Source organism: Nyctereutes procyonoides, unplaced genomic scaffold (assembly GCF_905146905.1).
Source record: "Nyctereutes procyonoides isolate TBG_1078 unplaced genomic scaffold, NYPRO_anot_genome, whole genome shotgun sequence".
Taxonomy (NCBI): domain Eukaryota; kingdom Metazoa; phylum Chordata; class Mammalia; order Carnivora; family Canidae; genus Nyctereutes; species Nyctereutes procyonoides.
In genome coordinates, this window is record NW_026575043.1 from 57,231,992 (window position 1) to 57,256,598 (window position 24,607).

At 37.3% G+C, this 24,607-nt stretch overlaps 2 protein-coding genes across 8 annotated transcripts in view; one reads left to right on the top strand and one right to left on the bottom strand.

Annotated features, from left to right (window-relative positions):
- Positions 1–1,100: 1,100 nt before the first annotated feature.
- On the bottom strand, positions 1,101–21,148 carry RSRC2 (arginine and serine rich coiled-coil 2). 4 transcript variants are annotated; one of them, XM_055322826.1, is made up of 10 exons: positions 21,005–21,148; positions 16,945–17,101; positions 15,467–15,510; positions 12,788–12,978; positions 11,524–11,727; positions 9,174–9,296; positions 6,395–6,474; positions 3,859–4,088; positions 3,345–3,434; positions 1,101–1,747 (listed from the first exon to the last, which is right to left on the bottom strand). In XM_055322826.1, exons 1-10 carry the CDS (start codon positions 21,008–21,010, stop codon positions 1,568–1,570), a joined length of 1,305 nt encoding a protein of 434 aa, XP_055178801.1. In that variant the 5' UTR covers positions 21,011–21,148; the 3' UTR covers positions 1,101–1,567. The 4 variants fall into 4 exon arrangements, with proteins under 4 accessions (XP_055178801.1, XP_055178800.1, XP_055178803.1 ...); XM_055322825.1 differs by having other exon boundaries at positions 3,859–4,091; XM_055322828.1 differs by lacking the exon at positions 21,005–21,148 and adding an exon at positions 14,578–14,655 and having other exon boundaries at positions 12,788–13,000; positions 16,945–17,018.
- Positions 21,149–21,425: 277 nt separating this feature from the next.
- Positions 21,426–24,607, top strand: part of KNTC1 (kinetochore associated 1) — a 79,901-nt gene continuing 76,719 nt past the window's right edge. For all 4 annotated transcript variants that reach the window (XM_055323147.1, XM_055323149.1, XM_055323148.1 and 1 more), the window contains exons 1-2: positions 21,426–21,508; positions 23,867–24,038. In XM_055323147.1, coding sequence (XP_055179122.1) covers positions 23,910–24,038 — 129 coding nt within the window. In that variant the 5' untranslated portion in view covers positions 21,426–21,508; positions 23,867–23,909. The remainder of the gene's footprint in view (positions 21,509–23,866; positions 24,039–24,607) is intronic.

Below are 24,607 nucleotides of genomic sequence, written 5' to 3' on the forward strand. Positions count from 1 at the left end.
ATGAAGAGTCGTTTCTTTTTTTAAGATTTTATTTGATACACAGAGAAAGCATGTGAGAGCACAAGCAGGGGGAGCAGCAGGTAGAGGGAGAAGCAGACTTCTTGCTGAGCAAGGAGCCAGATGCAGGGCTTGATCCGAGGACTCTGGGACCATGACCCAAGGCAAAGGCAAACACCTGAGCCACCCAGGCACCCCGAAGAGCCATTTCTTCATAAAAGTATTGTGCTCTAGGAAAATGAGATTTAAACATTTACCAAAATATTTATACCTTATTTATCACAAAAACATGCCCAACAAGCAAGTTGGTCACTTATGAACTCATTTTAAAAATAAAGGTACAAGGGGTGCCTGGGTGGCTCAATGGGTGGTAGGACTCTTGGTTTTGGCTAAGATCATGATCTCATGGGTCCTGGGGATCAGCCCTGAGTCAGGGTCTGTACTCAGCAGAGTCTGCTTGAAGGATTCTCACTCTACTCACGTCTACTCTTTCTCTCAAAATAAGTAAAATAAAGGTAGAAGTTTTACCATTAAGTACACTTCCCTTGTATTGTGCTAATACATTGCAGAGTTGTAGGACTTTTCTAGGATAAGGTGAATCATGATTTTGTAGCAATAAATGCAAATGAATTACAAGTTTTATAGTTCCCTCCCTCTACCAGATTTATGCCCTATTTAATTTAGTGACAAACTATTTTCTAATATTTTAGTACTTTGTGCTACTGAAGACTTCAAAGGGATAATGAGCAAAGGGCATACCAAGAACTTGTTATAAGGCACTTTATTAAAATAAAAGTGCTTACATCCCTTTAATGTATTAATCTATTTCCTGAATAACATATGGAATATTGAACAAATAACTGTACACCAATTCTGTTCCTTACAGTAGTAGGAAAACAGTATTACTGTAGTAGTTTGTTTACTCCTCCCAACTTCCCTTTTACATTTTTGCTCACCATGGTATTGCCTAGAGCATAGTTAATTGTTCTTAAAACAAAAAAAAATTTCTTCCTAGTGTTCTCTAATAGCAATTGCAAAATGCTACAAAAACCATCAAACAAAATCAAAATAAGAATTCCAGGTAACTTAAATTAACACCAGTGTTGAGAAAACCATTTTTATTGTCATCACCACCCAGCATATTTGTGCTGGATTATGTACCAAATGGCCAGATCTTCTAAAGAACATCTACATAACATTTCTTTCATGTTTCAAGAGATGAAAATAACTGTACAAGGTTAAGTACAAAAGTACACAAGACAGCGGACACGAAATATCCATGTATGAGATTTTATCCCACCTGCAGCTTTTATATATTTGAAAAGTAGAATTCATGAACTAAAAAATATTGTCCTTCTATAGTCCTGTCAAGTTTAATGGAAGTGTGTTTAACCTGATTACAACACTAACACCAGTATCACTGATCTGATATTTACAAAAAATCGTATTTTTCAATAAATTAAAGTCAATGCAACACCCATGCAAGCTAGAATGCTAGCTGTTTGGTGAACAAGGACCTGACATCAGAACCAGAAGTCCATAAAGTCTCAAATATTAAGTCTGATCTCTTTCAAACTGCATCCATTCCTCGCATTGATGATGTGAAACCCAATCCCATTCCTCTCTGTGTGTGGGTTTGTGATCTTGCCATTTCATACTGAGCATCTAGGTTTCTAAATACTTCTTCCTGTTGCTTCAAAGTCTTGTAACTTTCTTCATCAACTGAGCTACATCCAGCTTCGTCTTCACTCTAAATATCAAATAAAAAATATATTATTAAAATAATAAATGGAAGTGGGAATAAGGTGCTCTTTTCAATTGATAGACTGATAAATTACATTTTTAGAATATGTATTTGACCTCAATTATTTAGCTTCCATTCATTCAGCACCTATAGAGTGCAAGGCAATGCCCTTTCTAGGTATTGGGATTAAGCCAGGATAATAACACGAATCAACTTCATATTAATGGGTATGAGTATGTAGAACATACCTTTAAATAAGTAAAGTCTAGAAGAAAAGCAAAAAAATGCTATTTTCAAAAAGCAAGGGAGGGAATCCCTGGGTGGCTCAGCGGTTTAGCACCTGCCTTTGGCCCAGGGCATGATCCTCGAGTCCTGGGATGGAGTCCCGCATCAGGCTCCCTGCATGGGGACTGTTTCTCCCTCTGCCTGTGTCTCTGCCTCTCTCTTTCTCTGTGTCTCTCATGAATGAATGAATAAATAATTTAAAAAACAAGGGAGAAAGGACTCAAAAAAGTTGACACTTGAGCAGAGACCAAACCAAAGCATGATGTAGGGAGCTGAGGGAAGAAAAGAGGAGGGGAAGCTTAGAACACGTGGGTGGCTCAGTTGGTCAAGTGTCTGCCTGTGGCTCAGGTCCTGATCCCAGGGTCCTGAGACTGAGCCCCATATTGGGCCCTCTGCTCAGCAGGCAGTCTGTTTCTCCCTCTCTACCCTTCCCCCTCTGCTTGTGCTCTTTCTCTCAAAAGAAAAACAATCTTAACAAAAAACCCCCAAACCAAACAAAAACCAAAACAGCCAGCTCAGTGCAGCTTAGTTTAAGCCAATATTCCTTCAGTGAAAAACCAACTCCCTTAAGTAATAATACCTGAGTGTCTGTGAACTTTTCCAGGTTGTTTTTTTTTTTTTAATGTTAGGCTTTTTTTTTTTTTTTAAAGATTTTATTTATTTATTCATGAGAGACAGAGAGAGAGGCAGAGACACAGGCAGAGGGAGAAGCAGGGATCCATGTAAGGGAGCCCCTTGTGGGACTCGATCCCGGAACTCCAGGATCATGCCCTGAGCCAAAGGCAGACGCTCAACTGCTGAGCCACCCAGATGTCCCTCCAGGTTTTTATTTATTTTTTTTTAATTAATTTTTTCCCCTCCAGGTTTTTATATGAAATCTAGTACTAGAACTGTACCAACAAAGCCAAACAAAAAACACCAAGAAAAATAAAACCCAAAACCAAAAACCTACATCTTTTAAAAAGCTTGCTGGAAATTTTAAATATTGTGGTCTTACTCCAAGAACAGTTAGCTTTAAATGAGCATATTAAAAAAAATTAATTTCCATTTACAAGTTCATTTTTATTTACTTAGAAAAGCTTATGATCGGAAAAAGGTTCACCTAAGGTATAAAGTTATAACCAACAAACATGTTAAATTGAGTAATTTGTCTTGTCAACTACTGATAACAGAATTCTGTCAAATTAATCTGAAGAAAAATCAAAAGAACACCACAAAATACCCAGGGTTCACACATTACTGAAATAACTTTTAGGATGAGGACCAATGTTAACCTGAAAATGCTAATATGAATTCTAATTCAAAGTGTGTAACTTACCTTAATACCCATTAATTTCCTGAATTTGACATTTTGGTCCTTGTTTCCAAAATTCAATTTTTCCCATATTTCAGCAGATTGGGATTTATCCTGTAAAGAAACAGTGACTTTTACAATTCATAAAATTTAGCTATCTTTTATTAGGATATTAAATCTCTGTAATAAGGTCTAAAAGAAACAATAACATTTATAGCACTTTATCAGTGCTTATAATTATTTTTTCTATCACAAAATAAGGAAGCAAAATAGAATTAAGTGCTTAATAATATATCCTTTATGAAAAAGTCTAAGTCAAGAAGCATCTTTCCCCCTTATAAACATATGGGAATACTGTTTTTCTTTGCATTAATACTGGTTTTCTCCAACATTAATTTGTGTGGTAAATTAAAAAATATTACGATCAGGTTTTCAGAAGAAAAATAAACCCAAACCAATCTTTTCCAATCCAAATTTGTTTTCCTAAACAACTGCTAATTAGGAATAAATGACAAAAGAGGGGAATTAAAAAACTTACCCCTTCTTTTTTGCCTTGCCAAAGCATTTTCCTTTTTTTCTCTTGTTCAGCAAACTTCATTGGATTCACAGCTGCTGGGTTATAATAGCTAGGTACAGCTATTCCGGTCTCTGCCAAAGCTTTAGCCTGCAGGGCAGCCATTTGAGCTGCCATAGCTATCTGAGGAGTTACTTGTGTTCCCGATGCCAACAAAGCAGCAACATTGAGAACAGAACCTCCGGTGGCTGCAGCTGCTAAAGAAGAGTTCAGCACAGATTTTACTTTTTTTAAGCACAGATTTTAAAACTAACCAAAGCAACATCCTGATTTACATTAGTGCATTTATATTTAAGAACTAATCTATAAAAAAGCACTAACATCTTCAAAATAAATGCAGGTTTATAAAGCAATTATCATTTTAACAAAATGTATTGTATATATTTGTAATAGACATCTCTAGATATGATCCCTTATATATACTAATACTTTATATGTCTACAAATATAAGAATTCTACAAATAGTAAAAAGATTGTGATTTCAATGAAAATGGAACTATGGTACTTGTATCTAAACTTACAATAAAAACTATTTGTATGGTTCTTTAAAAGCTTACAAAATGGTTACTAGACATTCATTTGAAAGTCTTTCATTGGGCTCTGCACTTAACAGGGAGTCTGCTTGGGATTCTCTCCCTCTGCCCCTCCCCCAGGCACATGCTTTCTCTCTAAAATAAGTAATCTTAAAGGGAAAAAAAAAAAAAAAAAGGGTTCCTCGGTGACTCAGTCAGTTAAGCATATGATTCTTGATTTTGGCTCAAATCAAGATCAAGGTTGTGAGACAGAGCCCTGCATTGGGTTCCACACTGGGCCCAGGCCTAAGTCTCTCTCTCTTTATCTCCCTCTGCCCCTCCACCCCTAAAATTAATGAATAAAGGTAATTTGTACAATTTCTTAACATTTAAAAAAAATTTATTTTAAACTAATCTCTACACCCAACATGGGCTCCAACTCACAACCTTGAGATCAAGAGTCGCATGCTCTACCAACTGAGCCAGACAGGTACTCCAATTTGTACAGTTTTAGATTTTTAAAAAAAATTTTAAGAAGATTTTTAGTCATGAGATAGACAGAGAGAGGCTTAAACATAAAAAAAGGCAGAGAGAGAGCAGGCTCCATGCAGGGAGCCTGATGTGGGACTTGATCCTAGGACTCCAGGATCATGCTGAGCCAAAGGCAGATGCTGAGCGGGGTCAGGCATCCCAATTATTATTATTTTTTTCCAAAGATTTTATTTGAGTAGAGACAGCATGAGCAAGAATGGTTGGAGGACAGGGGCGGAGGGAAAGGGAAAAGCCTTTCCACTCTCCACTGAGCAGGAGCCTGATGGCATAAATTGAGCCGAAGGCAGGCACTTAACTCACTGAGCCACCCATGTGCCCCAATTTTAGATTATTTCAAGAAATACCAATTTACTAGGAATGTCAACAAGCCAACAAAAAAACACCTTCCAAATTAATTTCATGCAATTCAACAAACTCTCTTTGATCACCTTTAGTCATTCAGAGGCAATGTTTGTGTTATGTCTAATAACCTAATTTATTTTTTTTTAAGATTTTATTTTTTTTTATAAATCTTTTTTTTTAAAATTTTTATTTATTTATGATAGTCACACAGAGGGAGAGAGAGGCAGAGACATAGGCAGAGGGAGAAGCAGGCTCCATGCACCGGGAGCCCAACGTGGGATTCGATCCTGGGTCTCCAGGATCGCGCCCTGGGCCAAAGGCAGGTACCAAATCGCTGCGCCACCCAGGGATCCCTAAGATTTTATTTATTTATTAATACACACAGAGAGAGAGAAAGAGGCAGAGACACAGAGGGAGAAGCAGGTTAGGTTCCATGCAGGGAGCCCGACGTGGGACTCGATCCCAAATCTCCAGGATCACTCCCCAGGCTGCAGGCGGCGCCAAACCACTGCACCACCGGGGCTGCCCTAATAACCTAATTTCTTACCTCAGTTCAATCATCATCTTTAATAAACTGCATTTTTCCCAAAAATCATGACTAAAAGACATGTGCAGTCATGGTTAAAGTGTTGTATGAACAAGAACGGTGACTATTTACATGCCAAAATCATGTGCATCAACCAAGTAAATACACATGCAGGGACCCCTGGATGGCTCTGCGGTTGAGTGCCTGCCTTGCCTCAGGCCATGATCTGGGAGTTCAAGGATCGAGCCAAACAATGAGCTCCCTGCATGGAGCCTGCTTCTCCCTCTGCCTATGTCTCTGCCTCTCTTTTTAACACATAAATAAAATCCTAAAGAAAAAACAAACAAAACAAAAAAACCCACACATGCATGAAGTACTTATGAGGCATGAAAAGTTAACATTGAAAATAAAATGTTCACATTTCAATAATAACAATAATAAAGAGGTTTACAGTGCACTGATGGGTAGAGCAAGGATCATGGGTGATTTGCTTCATATTATTTTTCTCAACTTTTTAGATTTAGATTTTCTACAAAAAATGCCATACTTCCATAATAAAGAAAATTACCTGCAGCTATTTCTTGTTGTTTTTGTTTTTCAACCATTTCTTTTTCTCGCTGTTCTTGTAATTTCTTTGCTCTTTCCAACCTATCAAAAGCAATTTCAATGCATTTAAAATAACACTCAATATAAACCAGTATTTATCTTTGTATTTCTCCATATGTATAGACATGACACACATTTTACATAGATTTTTAAATTAAGTTTAACACAATTTGGTATCTGTATGTGTGTGTGTGTGTGTGTGTGTGGGGAAAGCTTTTACTCTTAATATAGTTACTGTTAGAGAATATTTCAATACTGGTTTAAGAAAATGTTTTCCTTTTTAATTTTTAAAAAAGATTTTATTTATTTGAGATAGAGAGCAACAGCAAGGTGAGTAGATGGAGGAGGAGAGGGAGAAGCAGGCTTCTCTCTGAACAAGGAGCCCAATGCAGGGGGCTGGATTCCAGGACTATGGGATTGTGACCTGAGCTGAAGGCAGATCCTTAACAGACTGAGCCAGTCAGGTGTCTCTCAATACTGGTTTTCAACATTTTAAAGTGGAATAGCCAAAAAACCAATCAATCAACGAAACAACAACAAAAAACCTGGAAAGTTTTAAAACACAGTACTCACAGGGAATTGTTTTAAAAAGTAAAAATTACTCAACCTTTATCAGTGGTTAAAGGGAGTAAGGATAAAATTACATCTTGCAATGACATATTGAGAGCTGAGAAAATCTTAGTAGAGTATGTTAAAAATATTAAACAATGTTTATAGAATTACCTACATGCTTCTTAGGGGAGGCTGATACAGGATAAGGTCAATCAAAATATGCCAATTATGACTTTTGTATCTAAAAAGACTTTTAAGTTAACAAAAATTTAAAAAGCCAAAAATAAAAGAGGCAGAAACCCTATCAGCCATTCTTTACAATCTAATAAAATGGGGGAAAAAAACCCTCAGTATTAGAGAATGAACTTTCAGCAGCTTAAATTCATCATTAGCAAAAGAACAGGAAACACGAAACACAAATTCATCCTCAGACAAAATAAAAATTGTTCACACTAAATTTACTAATACATATACTAAATGTGCTGTCAAGACAGTATCTACTTCTTATACAACAAACTTTAAGTGATATCTTCGTGAGTTCCTGAAAGACAAATCCCTTTTCTTCAAGACTCTTTAACTCTCCAATCTTAAGTTAAAAGCAACTCCCTTCCTCCTTTAAAGTGTATAAAGGGGCAAAGATTAAGGAAAAGGTTTTTTATTTTAGGGCACTATGGGTAGTGAAATGGCATTGGCTTTGACAATGAAATTTACATAAAATGAATAATATTTTATTCCCTTTTACTAAGCACACGTACAAGTAAGACACAGTACTATGACTCGATTTTGTCCTTGAGAATAAAAGGTTCTGATTAGGGGTAACATTAAAATTTTGGCACACAAATATCAAAACTATTTTCAAAGCAGTTTAAAAATTCTGTCCTAAAAAATAAATAAAAAAATAAAATAAAAAATAAAAATAAAAATTGTCCGTATTAAAAAACAAAAAAGGAACAACAAAAATCAGTCTACATACTGTAGTTTATTAATAAAAGATCTCCCTTCAAATTTCAACTGTAGCCAAGGAGCAACCTAGTATTTTTAAATGAGTTATTTCATGTAAACTTATCATCTGAAAATAACTAAGTAGATTATTTTTCTTAAGTTTTAGAGGCTAGTAACAGCTTCAACTTTAATAAAAGCCAAAAATTAAAACACAACCAACTTATAATAGACTTTAGGGCTTAAAAAAAATACTGGTCACACGTAACAGACCACTCATTATAATTTACTTCAAGTATTATTTAGTTCTGTTGAGTTTAGTTTCAGAAAGAAAATGATTGACTACTACTGGTGCATATTTAAAATGGCCATTGCAGGTTGGAATTAACACCATTCACTAAGGTGAATGGAATGAAGAAGGGGCGAGCTCACACCTTTGCTGCTGCTGCTGTTCAGCTGGAGTTTCTGCCAGGCTGGGTTCACAGGGCAGCAGCCCATCAGCTTACATTGTGATAACTGTATTTTTGTAATGAAAAAAAAATACAAACTCAATTTCATAAGGAAAAAAAACCCCAAAATCAAGAGTATAGTTTTCAGAATATGGGAAAACCTGCAAACAAGTGCTTGGATTTTACTTTACTTCTTGCCTTTCTATATGAGGCAGTTCTTTCAAGGGTTTTGCACATTTTGGCCAAACAGCCCTGCTGTGTGTAGTCCCACCAATTACCAGAATATTTTTGAAATGCTACAGAATTAAAAGATACAATGATCTTGCTTTATTAGCATTAAAATTTACAATATCTAATAAATCACCTTGTAATGTTTATTACTTGCCACCTTTAAAACAAGAAACCTATTGAGGGAATTGTTTCAGACTTTGTTTTCTTGAGGAAGAAAAACAAAAGGGACATGAACTTTCAGAGGCAAAATTTAAGATTTCTTGAATCAGATTTAAGATTTCTAAAAAAGTTTCAATTGCAAACCAAAAAATATTTAGGAGCTTAAATTTGATAAAAATGAATTAATGAGGAAAAACAGAGAAACTGTTGCTGACATTGTAATCTTTCCAGTTGTACAAAGAGGCAAATGTTAAAATGAGAATTGACATACTTAGTTCTAGATCAGAATTGGCACAGAATGTATCATGAATAGATTTAATTATTTGACTTAAACTCTAAAAGAATTTTTGTCCACACGATTACCTACTTCAAGTTGAAAAAGAAAAATGCATCAAATAAAAATATACCTACCTCCTAGCTAAAGCTTCCTGTGCATCCATTGCTGTGTTTCTGCCTCTGAAGGGAGGTGGACTAGGAGTTCGGCTTAAACTTCTGCTAAATCTTCTTGGTTTTTCAATTCTCTTCTTTCTATCTCTGTAACAGGCATTTCACACATTGCAATATGGCCAAGCAGTAATAGTTTAATCCAAATCAATTATAGTTACATAGATTGAACAAAAATGAAAATAGTAGCCAATATATTAGGAATCCTTTCCTCTCCACCTCTGTCCTCCAGCTTCTACAAAGTATGGAAGTCCCTTGAAAATGCTAATTTTCTGTAAGTTCACTTAACCACCCGTTAGACATTTAAGATGTTTTCCAATATTTTGCTATTACACCCACTATAACAAAGGTTAGCTTTAATACACACATCAGTCTTTTTATATTCATGTAGGTCAATATGCAGGATAAATCCCTAGTAGTGGATCCATAGTTCAAATGTTCCTAGTATTTTACTCTACAGTGAATTAATTTGTAAAAAGAAAAAAAAAAAAAAAAAAGCCCCAAGCACATAATCAGGAAAACGAAAGAATTAGGAAAGATTAAAAAAAAAAAAAAAAGGCACTGACCAGAAAAAAATAGAGTAGCAGTGGTCAAAATTAGAAATGCCATAAATGATGTCTTACATTGCCCAGATGGAAAATAAAAAACTAATAATTAATGGTGAAATTATTATTTATCCTGTCGACTAAACTTCATAATTGGCAAAGCTCAAATTAAACTACTAACAAACTAATTAGGGCAGCCCCGGTAGCTCAGCGGTTTAGTGCTGCCTTCGGCCCAGGCTGTGATCCTGGAGACCTGGGCTTGAGTCCCACGTCGGGCTCCCTGCGTGGAGCCTGCTTCTACCTCTGCTTAGGTCTCTGCCTCTCGTGAATAAATCCATAAAAATCTTTAAAAAACTGATAAACAGTAGTAGCTCTTTCTGCCCATGGGTCCTGTCCCTATGCTTTAATAAAACCATTTTGCACACACACACAAAAAAGCAAAAACCAATTACCTGATTAACAAGTGATAAGCTAAGTCATAATAAGTAACATAGTCTATATTTCAGTCTTTAGACTAACCTGAGGAATAAACTAACAAAAAAAGCTTTAGTTAATATCAGTATCTGTGCATATGCACTATTAACAATTGATGTAAGTAAATAGACTAAATATATTCCTGATTATTTAAAAATTTTCTGTAGTTCTCTTTATTGTACTTCCTGTCTCAACAAATTAAAGCTTCCTCTCGATCAAGACAGGTCTGAATTGGGCAGCCCGGATGGCTCGGCGGTTTAGTGCTGCCTTCAGCCCAGGGTGTGATTTTGGAGACCCAGGATCAAGTCCCACGTCAGGCTCCTGCATGGAGCCTGCTTCACCTTCTGCCCCTCTCTCTCTCCTCTCTGTGTTTCTCATGAATACACAAATAAAATCTTAAAAAAAAAAAAGAGAGAGAGAGAGAGAGAGAGACAGACAGTTCTGAATTAAGCTCAACTTTTTGAGTACCTGAGATAGTATATACATGCTATATGTGTGGGTAAAGTACGTATATTGACTTTGCATTCAGACATACTTGGGACTTGATCCTGATCATTTAATAACTTCATACCATTTAATAACTATGATTTGAGGCTTTCTGGCCAAGTTACTTAAGCTCTCTAAGCCCAAGATATCTTAACTCACAAAAGTTGTTTTGAGACTGAAATGACCTAGTACATGGAAAAGAGTGTTGACATAACACATAGTGTATGGCGGATATGCAATAAATGTAAGCTACTGTGATTATACAATTAATAATTCAACATTCAAAACAACTCAAATAATTTTATTTTTTTAAAGAACAGAAGGAGAAGCAGGCTCCCTGCAGGGAGTCTGATGTGGGACTCAATTCCAGGACCCCAGAATCATAACCTGAGCCAAAGGTACATGCTCAACCACTCAGGTGCCCCAACTGAAATAATTTTATTTTTTCTGAAATAATTTTAATAGAGGATTATTTCTACCTGCACTTTAAAGAAGATCTGATTGATTACATATGCTATCTAAGATGTTTAGATTTGTTATTGGTCAGAATGTTATTGAAAGAAGATAAACATTGGGCAGCCCGGGTGGCTCAGCGGTTTGGCACTGCCTTTGGCCCAGGGTGTGATCCTGGAGACCCGGGAGTCTCACGTCAGGCTCCCTGCATGGAGCCTCTTCTCTCTCTGTGTCTTTGCCCACCCCCCGCCCCCGTGTCTCTCGTGAATAAACAAATAAAATCTTAAAAAGAAAAAGAAGATAATAAACAGACCCTATGAGGGACCTATCTGATTTTATTCAAGATGATGAATACTTACCGACTTCTACTCCTTGTTCTACTCCTGCTTCTACTCCTATGCCTGTGTCTTGATCTTGAACGGGAACGAGATCGGATCCTACGTTTTCTTTCCCTGCTTCTGGATCGTGACTTCTTCCTCTCTCTGCTTCTGGATCTTGATTTCTTCCGCTCCCTACTCCTGGATCGAGACTTCTTCCGCTCTCTGCTTCTACTACGATGACGCCTGAAATTTAAGCACACAAATTTAAAGTTACTTAGTGCTGTGTCTTTTCCAATTAGACATTATGAATTAATTATCTGCAGCGTGTGCTGTCAAGCCAGGCAGTAAACTGCTCTGCATTGTGTGTAGAAAGGATAATTGAGCCTTCTAAGGGAAGAAGTTCTAACAAATGAGCCTTTATTCTTGTTTGATGATGTCTGAGGGGCATGATAAAGCTACAAGTCAAAAATGCAATGAACCCTAACTCAAGATTCTGCTTAACACTTTAAAGTCTATTAACTACCTTACTGAAGTATTTATGCAACTTAAAGATGATATTGAAGTTAATCTACTACTGAAAAATTTTGACCCAATCAGATACATCATGTATATGTATTTCCACAGAAAACTCCAAGCATATGTTAAACATTGGCTTACTTTCTTTTTTGGAAGATTTTATTTATTTATTCATGAGACACAGAGACATAGGTAGAGGGAGAAGCAGTCTTCCCTGTGGGGAGCCCAATGCAAGACTTGATCCCAGGATCTTGGATCATACCCTGAGCCAAAGGCATACACTCAACCACTGAGTCACCCAGGCGTCCCAACATTGGTTTCTTTAAATAAAAATTCCGGGAGGTGGCTCAGTTGGTTAAGTGTTTGCCTTGGTTTGGCTCAGGTCATGATCGCAGGGTCCTGAGATCAAGCCCCACATCAAGCTCCCTGCTAAACAGGGAGATTCTCCTCCCTCTCCCCCTGCTTTGCTCTCTCTCAAATAAATAAGCCAAATCCTTAAAAAATAAAACAAAACATACTTGCTAATTGAACAAGTTAATCAATCATAATCATCCTTTTATCCCCTAGCCTTGAACACCATTTTTGCCTTTATCAGAAAATGCTCCAAAGATTTCAGCTATAAGCAGACATTAGTAGGCAAAGGACCACATTAGTGGTCAAGCTACCAAAAAAATTTCTTACCTTCTAATCTAATTAAGATTGTTTGGGTATCTTTGGGTTCATAAGTAGCTTTGCATAATATAGCTCTTTAAATGGCACTAACTTATAAACACCAAAAACTACTTACCTTTCACGAGACCTAGATCTTGAATGACTTCTGCCTCTCGATGATTTTCTTTCTTTGCGTTTGTGTCTGTCCTCGCCGTTTTCAGATGAATTTAGTCGCTCTCTTCCTTTATCAGAAGAATGTTCTTTATCATTATGTTCCTCAGACTTGTGTTTCTTAGAAGATTTATCTTTGGATTCATGTCTTCTTGCCTGTTTTAAGAAGAAGTTGGTTCTTTCAGGAAAATAGTGCAACAAAGAGAGTTAGTATGGGTTATCAGTAGACAAAAATGTTGTGATGCAACATTAGTAACCTTAGGAGTGTGTGGCAAATAAAAAAAAAAATGATCTAGTTTCACATCACCCAAATGTTGCTGATGAATATTACTAATCTTGTCTTTATAAATCTCAAAAATGCAGTTTCCTCCCCAAAATAACATTATTAAAACAATGATTTTTCAATGTTGACAATGATTTTCAATGTTAAAATACTGAAAAACCCATTATCAGAAAAAGAGGAATCCCTGATGTTTCTTTTATCTAAAGGAATAAGGGAAGTACATATATATCAAAACTTTCAAAATCTTTCAACAAACCTTTTAGAGAAACATCATATATACATATATACATCAACTTCTAAAACCAGAGTACGTATTATTTTTGATTTAAAAACTTAGCAATAATGAAGATGATCAGGACACAAAGAAATGCACCGGAAAACGCATTTCAATTAGGTAGCTAAATAAGATTAGTCTTACTAATTATTAGTATTTTCTGCAACTTTAAATTAAATTACTTTACGCAGAGTTGAAGTGTCCTTTTTATAGCTATACTGCCACATCCTCTCTAAAAGACGGCTCTTGATTTTTCTCCCAAAGTCTAAACTGTGATGAAATCACTTTTCATCTTGCAATATCCCAACGAGCTTGAAGTTCTATTACATTTCATGTACCTAGGGCAGAAAATGGCAACCGTATCTGTTTTAATTTTTATGAAACCAAATTAGGCATAACATAATTAATCCCTAAACCATTATGTAATATATATTTCTTCCATACTCTGAAAGATTAAAAACCAAGGCTTTTGCTTTCACAACATATGCATTCAGAGACTGAGCTAAAATTAATTGCATGATCAAGTCTCCATCCTACACTCACGTACCAAATTAGGAAGTGATAAACTAGATCTCTTCATATTAAGTTGGCAAATCCAACTTTTAGCTAAAGCTTAAAATCCTTGACATCTCGAAATCACAATTTTAAAGCTGGAAGGAAACTCAGATCCTCTTAACTCCCCTTAAGTACAACTAAGATTTAAAGTCACAAAGCTACATGGTAGCAGCTGAACCCAGACCCCATGGTTCTTCCTATGCCCAGGCCACTGCTTTTCTACTACAACAGGACACTTAACTCATGTTTCCCAAAACAGGCCAAAACATTTTTCTTTCCACTCAAGATTAACTTTCCTTAAAAAACAAAAAACTTGGCCAAACATTTTGGAACATGCATGATATATCTGAAAGGAATCATAGAACGTTATTTAGGATTTTGCAGAAAAGAGACCTGGAGACAGCTAAATTTTAGTTTCATTGCCAGTTCTCTATAATAAGAACTTACAAAAGTATTTCCTTGTTTTTGCCATATAGTGGCAAACTGGAAAAGCTTTAAGTGGTTCAACTTCTAAAGGTTTTAGTTATTTCAAACCAGTTTTCCAAACATAACATTACTATTAATTAAAAAAAAAAACATTAAAACCCTTAACTGATTTAAGATATACTTAAGGGAAATAGGAGTTTGAATGACTAATAGTTACCTTATCATGAAGTAGGCTTATTATTTTGCTATCTGAGTCTGCAGCGTCTTCAGTTCAGTCTCTTCGCGCATTAGCACGCTGAGTATGATTTATTATAGAAATGTTATCATGTGAGCTAAACAAAATAGTCATTTTCACAAAAACTCTCCTAAATTAAAAATTTAACAGAGCTTCCATTAGGGGAAGAGGTGAAGTCCCTGCCCACATTTTTTTTTTAGGAGTCCCTTGCCCAGCCCCCATAAGACTCTTCTCCTCCCTTTTTGGTTCCTACTTCTGTTCTTCCTTGTTGGCTCATTCCTGGTCTTCTCAGGTGGGCAAGCAAGTTAACTCCTTTGCAATACAGGTGCTGCCTTTGTTTTTCCTCAAGTTTTGCTGTCACCGCCACCTTTCCAGCTGTCCCTCACAGACACCTTTATTTCAAAATTCAACACTATTCTTAAGGAAACGGAAATGGCTGCTAATGAAAAGAGGACTCTCATTCTCTTCCATAAAGAAAAAGCCCACAGGTACCTAGGTTATTGCTACTTAAAGATGATTGCTATATGAAAATCCTGAGCAGTCGTCAGGTATAAGGAGACTCGGGACCTCAGATTAATGGAAGCTCTGTGTGACAGGCCTAAAAAAACCAATTATAATCTTCATATGAAATTTTTATTGTGAATATTTTCACAACATAATAAAATTAATAGTTTTTGAATGAACTTTTCATATAAACAACTATCTTCTTGAATAATGATGAATCCATATCATGCTTATTTTATAACCCAATTAACCTTTTAAATTTCAAGTTTTCGTACTTACCTTGATAATATCATATATCACACAAACATTTCTACCAGATACTTTACAAGTATTTTAAAGTGCCTATTCACTACAAAGTGTTAATTACCTCTTTGCTTCTGCTCCGGCTCCTGTGTTTTCTTCCTTCATTATCTGTAAATACACATAAAAATTCACCATAAACAAGATACAGAAACATCTCAAACACAAATTCCAATACTCAAATAAAGGACAATTTCCAACCCATTTTACTAAATTAAAATTCTACTTACTATTTTCCAAAGACTATTTTTTATGGCAGGGTGAGTTTATTCTACCAAATACCACTGTGTGTGTGTATGTGTGTGTGTGTGTGTGTGTGTGTGTGTGTGTGTATGAGAAACAAATCAAGCAATCTGAATAAACCAGAATATAACAGAGTATGCAACCTGCCACCCCAAACCTTTTAAGGCAAGTCAAAAACAGATACTCTCTTTCAGTTTGTCATAGATTCTTAATTCACAAAACATACTGACTAGCCCATCTTGTTTTCCACTGCACAGAAAATTTATAAAGGGACATGTTAGAGGTAAACATGAACAAAGAAAACAAGAATGCAAGAGAATAAACAGCTTGAACTACATTTGGCATTAGTCAAAGGGTGCTATAGTTTATTTTTAAAAGATTTCATTTACTTATTCATGAGAGACACGCAGAGACATAGGCCAAAGGAGAGGGAGAAGCAGGCTCCCCTAGGGATCACACCCTGAGCCAAAGGCAGAGCTCAACCGCTCTGAGACATCCAGGGGTCCCAGGGCGCTACAGCTTATTTATTTATTTAAAGATTCCATTTACTTATTCATGAGAGACAGAAGAGACAGAGGGGGGTGGAGGGAAGTAGGAGCAGAGACACAGGCAGAGGGAGGAAGCAGGCTCCCTGCAGGAAGCCCGATGCAATCCAGGGACTCCAAGATCACCCTCTGGGCCGAAGGCAGGCGCTAAACCACTGAGCCACCCAGGAATCCCCAAGGGTGCTATAGTTTAGATGCTCAATTAACCTCTTCATTAAATAGCCACACTAATTTTAAAAAAATACAGCAAAACATCTTACTTTCTACAACACATCAGTCTAATTCTTTTTCAAGTAAACAAATAAGAAACATCTCAAAATGCCCAAACCTCGTTTCAGAAACATTCTAACATTAAATGAAAAACAAAGTTAAAAATGTTCTTGTAACTTACATCAAAATGTTAAAACAATTCTGAATAATATATCACTGCCCAGACACATCTTTCAAAATATTTTGCCTATGTTGAAAGTATGAAATTTAAACGTCTCAGGGTAAAAAAACCTACCCCCTCCCCAAAATCCCAGGATACAACACAATTTTGCCTTTGGACAAGTTATAAAATTTCCGCATGAAGACATTTATGTTTCTCAGAACTGAAAAGTTCTCCGGAAAATTATCAATGTACTTTAATTATTCATTTCTCAACTAGAAAGAATATGTATTAATTATATAAAAAACTAAGTATGCGTCTTATACACACAACGACATGGATTTTAACAAATGCTGATAGTGGTAATTAGTTTGCAACAATTCATACCTGACTTTCGTTTTCTTTCTCTTGACCTTGATCGTGATCTTGAATAATGATGTTTTGAGGCTCTAGGAGAAATAGATACATCTGACTGCTCTTTTTTCTTATCTCTATCTGGGGATGTCTTTTCTGGGGCTAGTCCATCTCGCTCTGTATCACTAGCCTAAAAGTTTAAATAAAGAGAAATGATTATTAAGTTCTTAATCATATTTAAAATGTTTTCAACTTCTTAAAAGAGGAGGAAGAGAATAGAAAATCATCTCTGAGTTCTACAAAATTAAAGGCCAATTTCTAAATAAATATTATTTGTACCTAATAAGCCCGAATAGATTGAAATGACTAACCCAATAACAAGAGACTAATGTCCCTAACTTTCAAAAATCATTATTTTCATAACTTTCAAAACAATAGGGGAAGGGGAACAATCAGGGCTCCAAATATTTCCAATTAACTATTCAAGCAGAGAAAATATAGTCCATTTTAGATTTGTAAAGTCATTTACCTGGCTTTAATGAATACTTTTATTTTTCATTAGCAAAAGCATTTAAAAACGAACTGGTAAAATTTATAGACTTAAGTATGTAAAAATCTAAGAATAGCAGAGAATGCTTCTAGATTATAAAAGAGTAAACAAAATTAACTTACCTATCTGAGAACCCAATCTTAATTTCATTAACCCTCTTTAATGAAAACAGCCCCTTGGCACAGTGCTGCTGCAAAATATGGTCTGCCTCTCCTCACATATGCTCTGGGCTATGGAAACATTAAGTTGTTTCTGCTTTAAAGCATTTTATAAATTTTCACAATGCAAATTTTGTAAAGTTAAAAAAGTACACATTCTTTCCAAAGAGTCCTTTAATTAAAAAGAGGTTCCTCCATCTAAATATCAGTTCCCTGTTTTCCAGTTTACTTGCTCATAACCAAGTACTCAGCACAGCAATCAATCAACAAATGAAGAAATGAATTCCTGTTAACTTGTTTTCAATTAAAAAAAAGAGGATTTCTGAGGCTCTTCTGTTGAAATGTGTCGTCCAAATAAGAGTGTCACAAAAAGCCCACTGATTTAAATGAGTCCTAGAAAAAAAGCTGTGAGAAGCTAAAACCTGATTCCCGAGTTGGATTTTGACAAAAAGTAGAGGAAACAGTTTCAGTATGTGGAAGGTGGACTAGTTGGCTTTTGAACTAAGAAGGATTTTTACATTTTTGAAAGGATTAAGCAAGCAAGGAATGGGACAGAGACTCTATGTGATCCACAATGTCTAAAATATTTACTACCATACTCTTTACAGGAGAATCTGGATTGGATAAATAGGGATCACTGTACATTTTCAGCAGGAGAAATAATCACAAGGCAACGAACTCCTTTCCCTCAGGAAAATTAGTCCAGGAAAAAAAAAATGAAAGGAAACTAAAAGGGGAGTAATTTAACCAAGTGTGAAGAGATTGCATTATCTCAACAACTAAGAATCACAAATGTGCCAAACTCAATGCTAGACTCGGAATAAAATGACAAAAAAGAGATTTACAAGCTTAGCTGGGATGACAGACATAAACGTGGTAAGCCTCTAACAACGGTAAAACAAAACAAAACAAAACAAAAACCCTCAACCAAGCACAGAGGCAGCAACTCATTACTGGAGAGGCTACCAATCAAGCATTAGTGCCTTCTCCAGTTTTCTATGTATGGGTGATTTCTGGAATTATAAAATTTTCGTGATGAAAGCTTTCATCACTTATAATAGAGTTCAATTTTCTGATCTTACAGAGGAGATCCAGCAACATGACCTGCTTTCCCTTAAGATGGTACTTTAGCTCTTTGCTGTCTACTACTAATAAAATAGTGCTCTATCACACAATCAAGGATAATTCTGATTTTCACAACACTAGTCATTTTCTTTTAATTCTGATTTCATCATTATCCTTACGAACTATTTCAGGCATGTCTGTGATGTTGTGAAGTGCTGGTAGAGCTTACATTTGGTAAAATAAAGCAACTGTGATAACTTAGGCACTGCTATCACTTCTTTCAGTGCATGAGCCTTTTCTGCCGAAAACCAGCATTCTTGAGCCACTGGCACAGCTCATTCACTTTTACAGAGATCATGACTAGAACTGAAGAAAAAAAAAACAAAAAACCTTCATATGGAAGTCAGCTCCAGCTCACACAGTACAGATTTTCAGTCAACAATTTACATACTTAACATTGCAGAAGCCTGGCAATAGGGAAGTCAAAGGCACCCTGTAATACAAAGCCAATAACTTACATCAACCACCTATTTTCACTTGTAAAATATACAATAGAAAAAACAAAAATCACCCTACCGTATAGATTCCGAATGATAGGTGGCCACTTTGCCTACACAAAACTTTTATTTCCAGGATGCTATTTTATAGTACCCTAATTAAAAATATCCAAAAAATAAAATCAATTGAAGAAAATTTATCTGATGGGACGCCTGGGTGGCTCAGCAGTCGAGTGCCTCCCTTGGCTGGAGAATGATCCTGGAGTCCCGAGATCGAGTCCCACATCAGGCTCCCTGCATAGAGCCTGCTTCTCCCAGGGCCCGTGTCTCTGCCTCTCTCTCTCTCATGAATAAATAAATAAAATCTTAAAAAAAAATTTCTCTGAAAATTTCTAAGCTTTACTTCGAATTATTAGGGATGTACATAGTAAATCTTAAATCTAACTGCAAAACTGTCCTCTATTTTAGCACTTGTTTTAGAAGGCTACTACCATTACCTTAACATTTATATTTTGTTTAAATCTGTAATAATGCTCACGACAGCACACAAATCTTTTTTCCAGTGCAAAGTAGGTACCTTGGATTTAATACTAGGCCACTTCTCCAGGGGACTGTCTTTTCATTGAAGGAGGCACTGCAGGACCAAATGTTTGTTTGAACTGACTTTTTCTTAAAACATTTGAGCCCAAGTAAAACACCACCATTTTTAAAATACATTAAGAGGCCTAAAACACCACTTAAACAATGGAAAACACTACTTCGATTAGTTGCACAAAGACCAAACAGCCCAGCTGTTTGAAACAGGAACAAAAATCGGTTAATTCAATTAGGTACTGGGGGAGGGGAGTGCAGAAACCATCTCGATTCCAGATAACCCCAATTTTTAGGGGGGCAAACTACAAATTTTTCGGTACGTTTACAGTCCTTAGTTTTGAAAACGAATAAATAGAACTTCCTAGTCAGTGGAAAGGAACACAAAATGCTTGCGTTTTCCTTTTAACACGGGAAGAAAAATGAAGTAATCACAATAACGCGCGCGACCCACCAGAATTGGGCATCTTACACCCAAAGCATGTTTTAAAAACTGTAGCTCTTATTTAAAATTAAATGGGTCAAGAAAGGGTGCTTAAATTTAAAGAAACGCCAATATTAAGGCTTTATTATGCTACTCAAAGATTTCAAAATGATTACATCACGAGCCGCTTCGGAAACGGAACAATCAGAATTCGTAGTTCCAAAGACTCCTCGTAATTAAGTAGAATTTTTTTGCTCCCTTTGAGCAACACCTTCCTCAGCTCCATACTAAGAAATAAACTAAGGTTTTCAGAGACAAAAAAAATAAGGGAAAAAACAAAACGTTACAAGTCGATTCTCTTCTCCCATTTTACCCCTTGCAGACAACGCCTTTCTGACCCAATACTTTTCAAAGACCCTCCCCAGCCCTTTTCTCTTTTCCTCAGTCCTTCTCCAACAGGAACAAATTCCCAAGCCCTAATGAAACTCAGTATAAAAACGACCAACAAGAGTAAGCTAAACTGGAGGCCACTCTGTGGGTCGAACAGAATAGAGAACTAGGAAAAGAGAGGAAGAAAGTTCTGGAAGAAAAAAAAAAAAAGGCACTCCCTGCGGCTCCCCACCCCCACCAACACCGCCTCATTTCCCCCTCCTTACAGTAGGCAGCCATGATGGCGGGCGCAAAAGAAGGCCGCGACGCCATTTTGTCCACACACACGCGCGGACAACAGCTCTGGGAGCAGTTCACCCAGTCTTTGGAGGGTATCAAGAAAATATCCCTGGCTTTAAACTCAAGAATTGGCACCTACCGCCATAGTCCAGAGTCTTGGCCGCTAGGGCGGCGCCTCCACTTGCCGCTCTCAACAGTACCGGCCGCCCAGACGCTTCGCCACAGACTAAATCGCTCGCGCGAGAGACCCGGATGGCACAAAGGGGCTGAGGCCCGGCGCGTCGCGCAGCTTGCTGGGAAAAAAAAAGTGTCGATAAGAGTCTCTATAGCAACGCGATTCGAGGAGCTGATTGGTCGTTATTTTGAAGAGGGCGTGTAAGGCCAGCAGTGGGGCGGGGCCAAGGATACACCCTAGAACGTGCAGCCTGTAAATCGGAACGGGTGGAATTTAGGGTGGGTCAACGTCCTCTTTCGATTCTAAAGCAGTTTTGGCCCCTTCCGGCCGCTGTAAAAGGGGTTGGGCCTAGTGTTCTCCCGCCAATTTAAATCCGTGGGCTCGACCCCGAAGAGATTAGGGACAGTTGTGGGTGGCGGGAAGAGGAGTGATTTATTTGAGTTTCTTCCTTAGGGTCTTCAGTTGCAGGTGAGGAGGGGGAAATGCGCTGCTGTAGAGATGTGGGGGGTGGGTTCAGATCGAAGTAACAGCGACCTCAGCTAAGTTTGGGTGTTTTCTCATCAAGACCGCTGGCGGGAGAGGGTTTGAAGTCGGTTCTTGCTGGTCGGTTGTCCAGCTGGGGAAGTTTGTGCATGGGGGGCCTGACACTTTGATTTCGCTTAATTCGCTAATCGGTTCTTCACCCAGCAACTCGACTGCTCTCAAATCGTTAACCAAATCAGGTCTTTCGTGTGCACTCGTGTCTTTCCCCTGTAGCACCCAGCATAAAAACCCAACCTTGAAGTCGACCATTCGTTTAGCTTCTTCATTATTCCATTTTTGCTGAGGCCCGGCAGCCGCCCCAAACTCGTTGCAGCCTCTGAGCCTTTGCACTCGGCTTGCATCTCTGTTCTCCGCGAACAGCTCTTGGAATCTTTCCTTTCCCTAACAGGTACTTCTCATGCACCCCCCCCCCCCCCCCCCCGCCAAACTGAGCATCGTTTCGTTCAAAAACCTTTGGTACTGTTTGTAATTATGCACTTATATAACAGTTAATAGGCGTGAATTTGAGTCTTCTCTAACTATTGACTCGCTTTAGGTGACCTTGGCTATTTTTTTTTTTTAAGACTTTTGTTTATTCATGAGAGGGAGAGAGGCAGAGAGAGAAGCAGGCTCCGACGCGGGACTCGATCCCGGGACTCCAGGATCACACCCCGGGCCGAAGGCAGGCGCTAAACCGCTGAGCCACCCAGGGATCCCCTATCTTGGCTATTTATTTCATACCTGGCTTGTGTCTCTCTGCTTTAAGATGGATCGTTGTGCGGATTAAATTAGTAAAGCATTGAAAATTATCTTGCATATTCAATACATATTAACTAATTTTAAAAAATTATTCATGAGAGGGGCAGAGACATAGGCAGAGGGAGCCTGATACGGTACTGGATCCCAGGATCACGACCTGAGCCAAAGGCAGACACTCAACTACTGAGCACCCAGGTGCCTCACATGTTAACTATTTTATTTGACCTTCCTAAACGAATATAAACTTCATAATGATAAAGGCCTTTTCTGTCTTCTGGGCTGTATTCCTGCTCCTAGAAAGAACAGTGCCTGGCACAAAGTAGACATCAATAAACATTTGTTGAACAGCTGACTGTGACAGTACTTGAAGGTTGATAATATTTCTCTGTTGTTTTCAGATGTGGGACATAGAGACCCGTAAAAATTCACCCCAACCTGTCCCTCCTGTCTTAATTTCTTCCCAAATCCCACCCAAACACTGGCCACTAGAATTACTGTCTATTCTAACATTGTTTTGTACCCTTGCTCACATTCTTGGTAAGAACTCTTTTCCTATATTTAAAAACATATGACCATAGCCTAAATGTTACCTGCTTCCACTAATGAATATAATAAATTACCTAACACTTAATATTGAGTGCTTGCCATGAACCAAACATTGTTCTGTAAATATTCAAAACTTATAACCTTTGCTTATAGGTACAGCTATGTTCCTATTACAGAGAACTAAGGAACAGAAAGGTTACATTGCTTGCTCAAGGACAAGTAGTTGTAAATAAAAAGTACCTTTCCTGTGCTGTATGTCCCATAAATTTTATTTTATTTTATTATTTTTTAGAGATTTTATTTATTTATTCATTAGAGACACACAGAGAGAGAGAGAGGCAGAGACACAGGCAGAGGGAGAAGCAGGCTCCATGCAGAGAGCCCGATGTGGGACTCAGTCCCGGGTCTCCACAATCATGCCCTGGGCTGAAGGCGGTGCTAAACCACTGAGCCACCTGGACTGCCCTGGGCATATTCTTTGGTTCAGTCAGAAACCAAATCCAATTCTTCCCCTTTCCCCTTACCATTTTCATTTACTGTACAATACTAGAAACATTAATGGATATTTTGAAAAGTTCATCTGGAAGCTTAACCATCCTAAGATACCCCATATACTCTGACTCTAGAGCTTCCACTGTTTATCTCTATATTGCTTAAAGGTGTATTTCAAATGAAGACGTTATAATTTTAAGCTAGGCACACAAAATACTGGAAGCTCTAGGATACATTGGTGAGATCAGATTGGTGTGTTCCTAAACTAATACATTTTTCTCTGATGATAATTATAGTTAGTTCCATTTATCTTATTGGTTGAAGTATGTGGTGACTACTGAAATAACACAGAAAAGTCAAGACACAGAAAAGTCTTGACTGATGTGTGTATACATACATATATATATATATATATATATATATTTTTTTTTTTTACTAAACCTTTTCATTTCCCAAGGAATTGTATTCAATGCAACAATATAATTTGTTCTCTACATGTTGTCACAGGAAAAGTAGTGGTTCCTGGTTCAGGAAGACAATCTCAGAAATAATGTGGAATGATATTGAGCTGTTGACAAGTGATGATACAGGAAGTGGGTACCTAAGTGTTGGCTCAAGAAAAGAACATGGAACTGCTTTATATCAAGTTGATTTGCTAGCAAAGATCGCCTCTGAAAAGGTAATGATTATGATGCTGATTGTTTTCATTTACAGTACTTTTGCTGAGTGCTTAGTAAGCTCAGTAGTCACACAGTAAATGTTCTGTATATATGCATATAGCATTTTCTCAGGGAATCGAGGTTCAGTCTCAGATTACTAGAAATTTCCATCTGAATTCTCTCTTCATTGTCTTAAGATCACTATATCCAAAACTGAACATTTCATAGCTCTTCTTGATATTTGGACAAATAGAATGTAAATAAAGTGAAACAAAGAATAGCTACACCAGCTTAGAAAATAAATCATTACCACTAGACTTGAAGCCCCAATCCCATGTTCCCCCAGTACTCCACCCCTGAGTTAAGCATTCTGCTGAGGTTGATATGTATCCTTTCCATGCATTTCTTTCCACATATTAATTTTCTTCTTTTAACAATAATTCTAGGGATACCTGGGTGGCTCAGTTGGTTAACCATCTGCCTTCAGCTCAGATCATGATCTCAGGGTCCTGGGATCAAGCCCCACATCAGGCTGCCTGCTCAGTGGGAAATCTGCTTGTCCCCCTTCTTCTGTCCCTCTCCCTATTTG

Bases quoted from the DNA above. Each gene is read 5' to 3' on its own strand.
- RSRC2 (XM_055322825.1), bottom strand. The intron at 15,511-16,944 runs GTATGAATTGTT...GTGTATTTACAG, and splicing joins AGAAAGAAAACGAAAGTCAG to ATAATGAAGGAAGAAAACAC. The intron at 9,297-11,523 runs GTAAGTATTCAT...TGCCTGTTACAG, and splicing joins AGAACAAGGAGTAGAAGTCG to AGATAGAAAGAAGAGAATTG.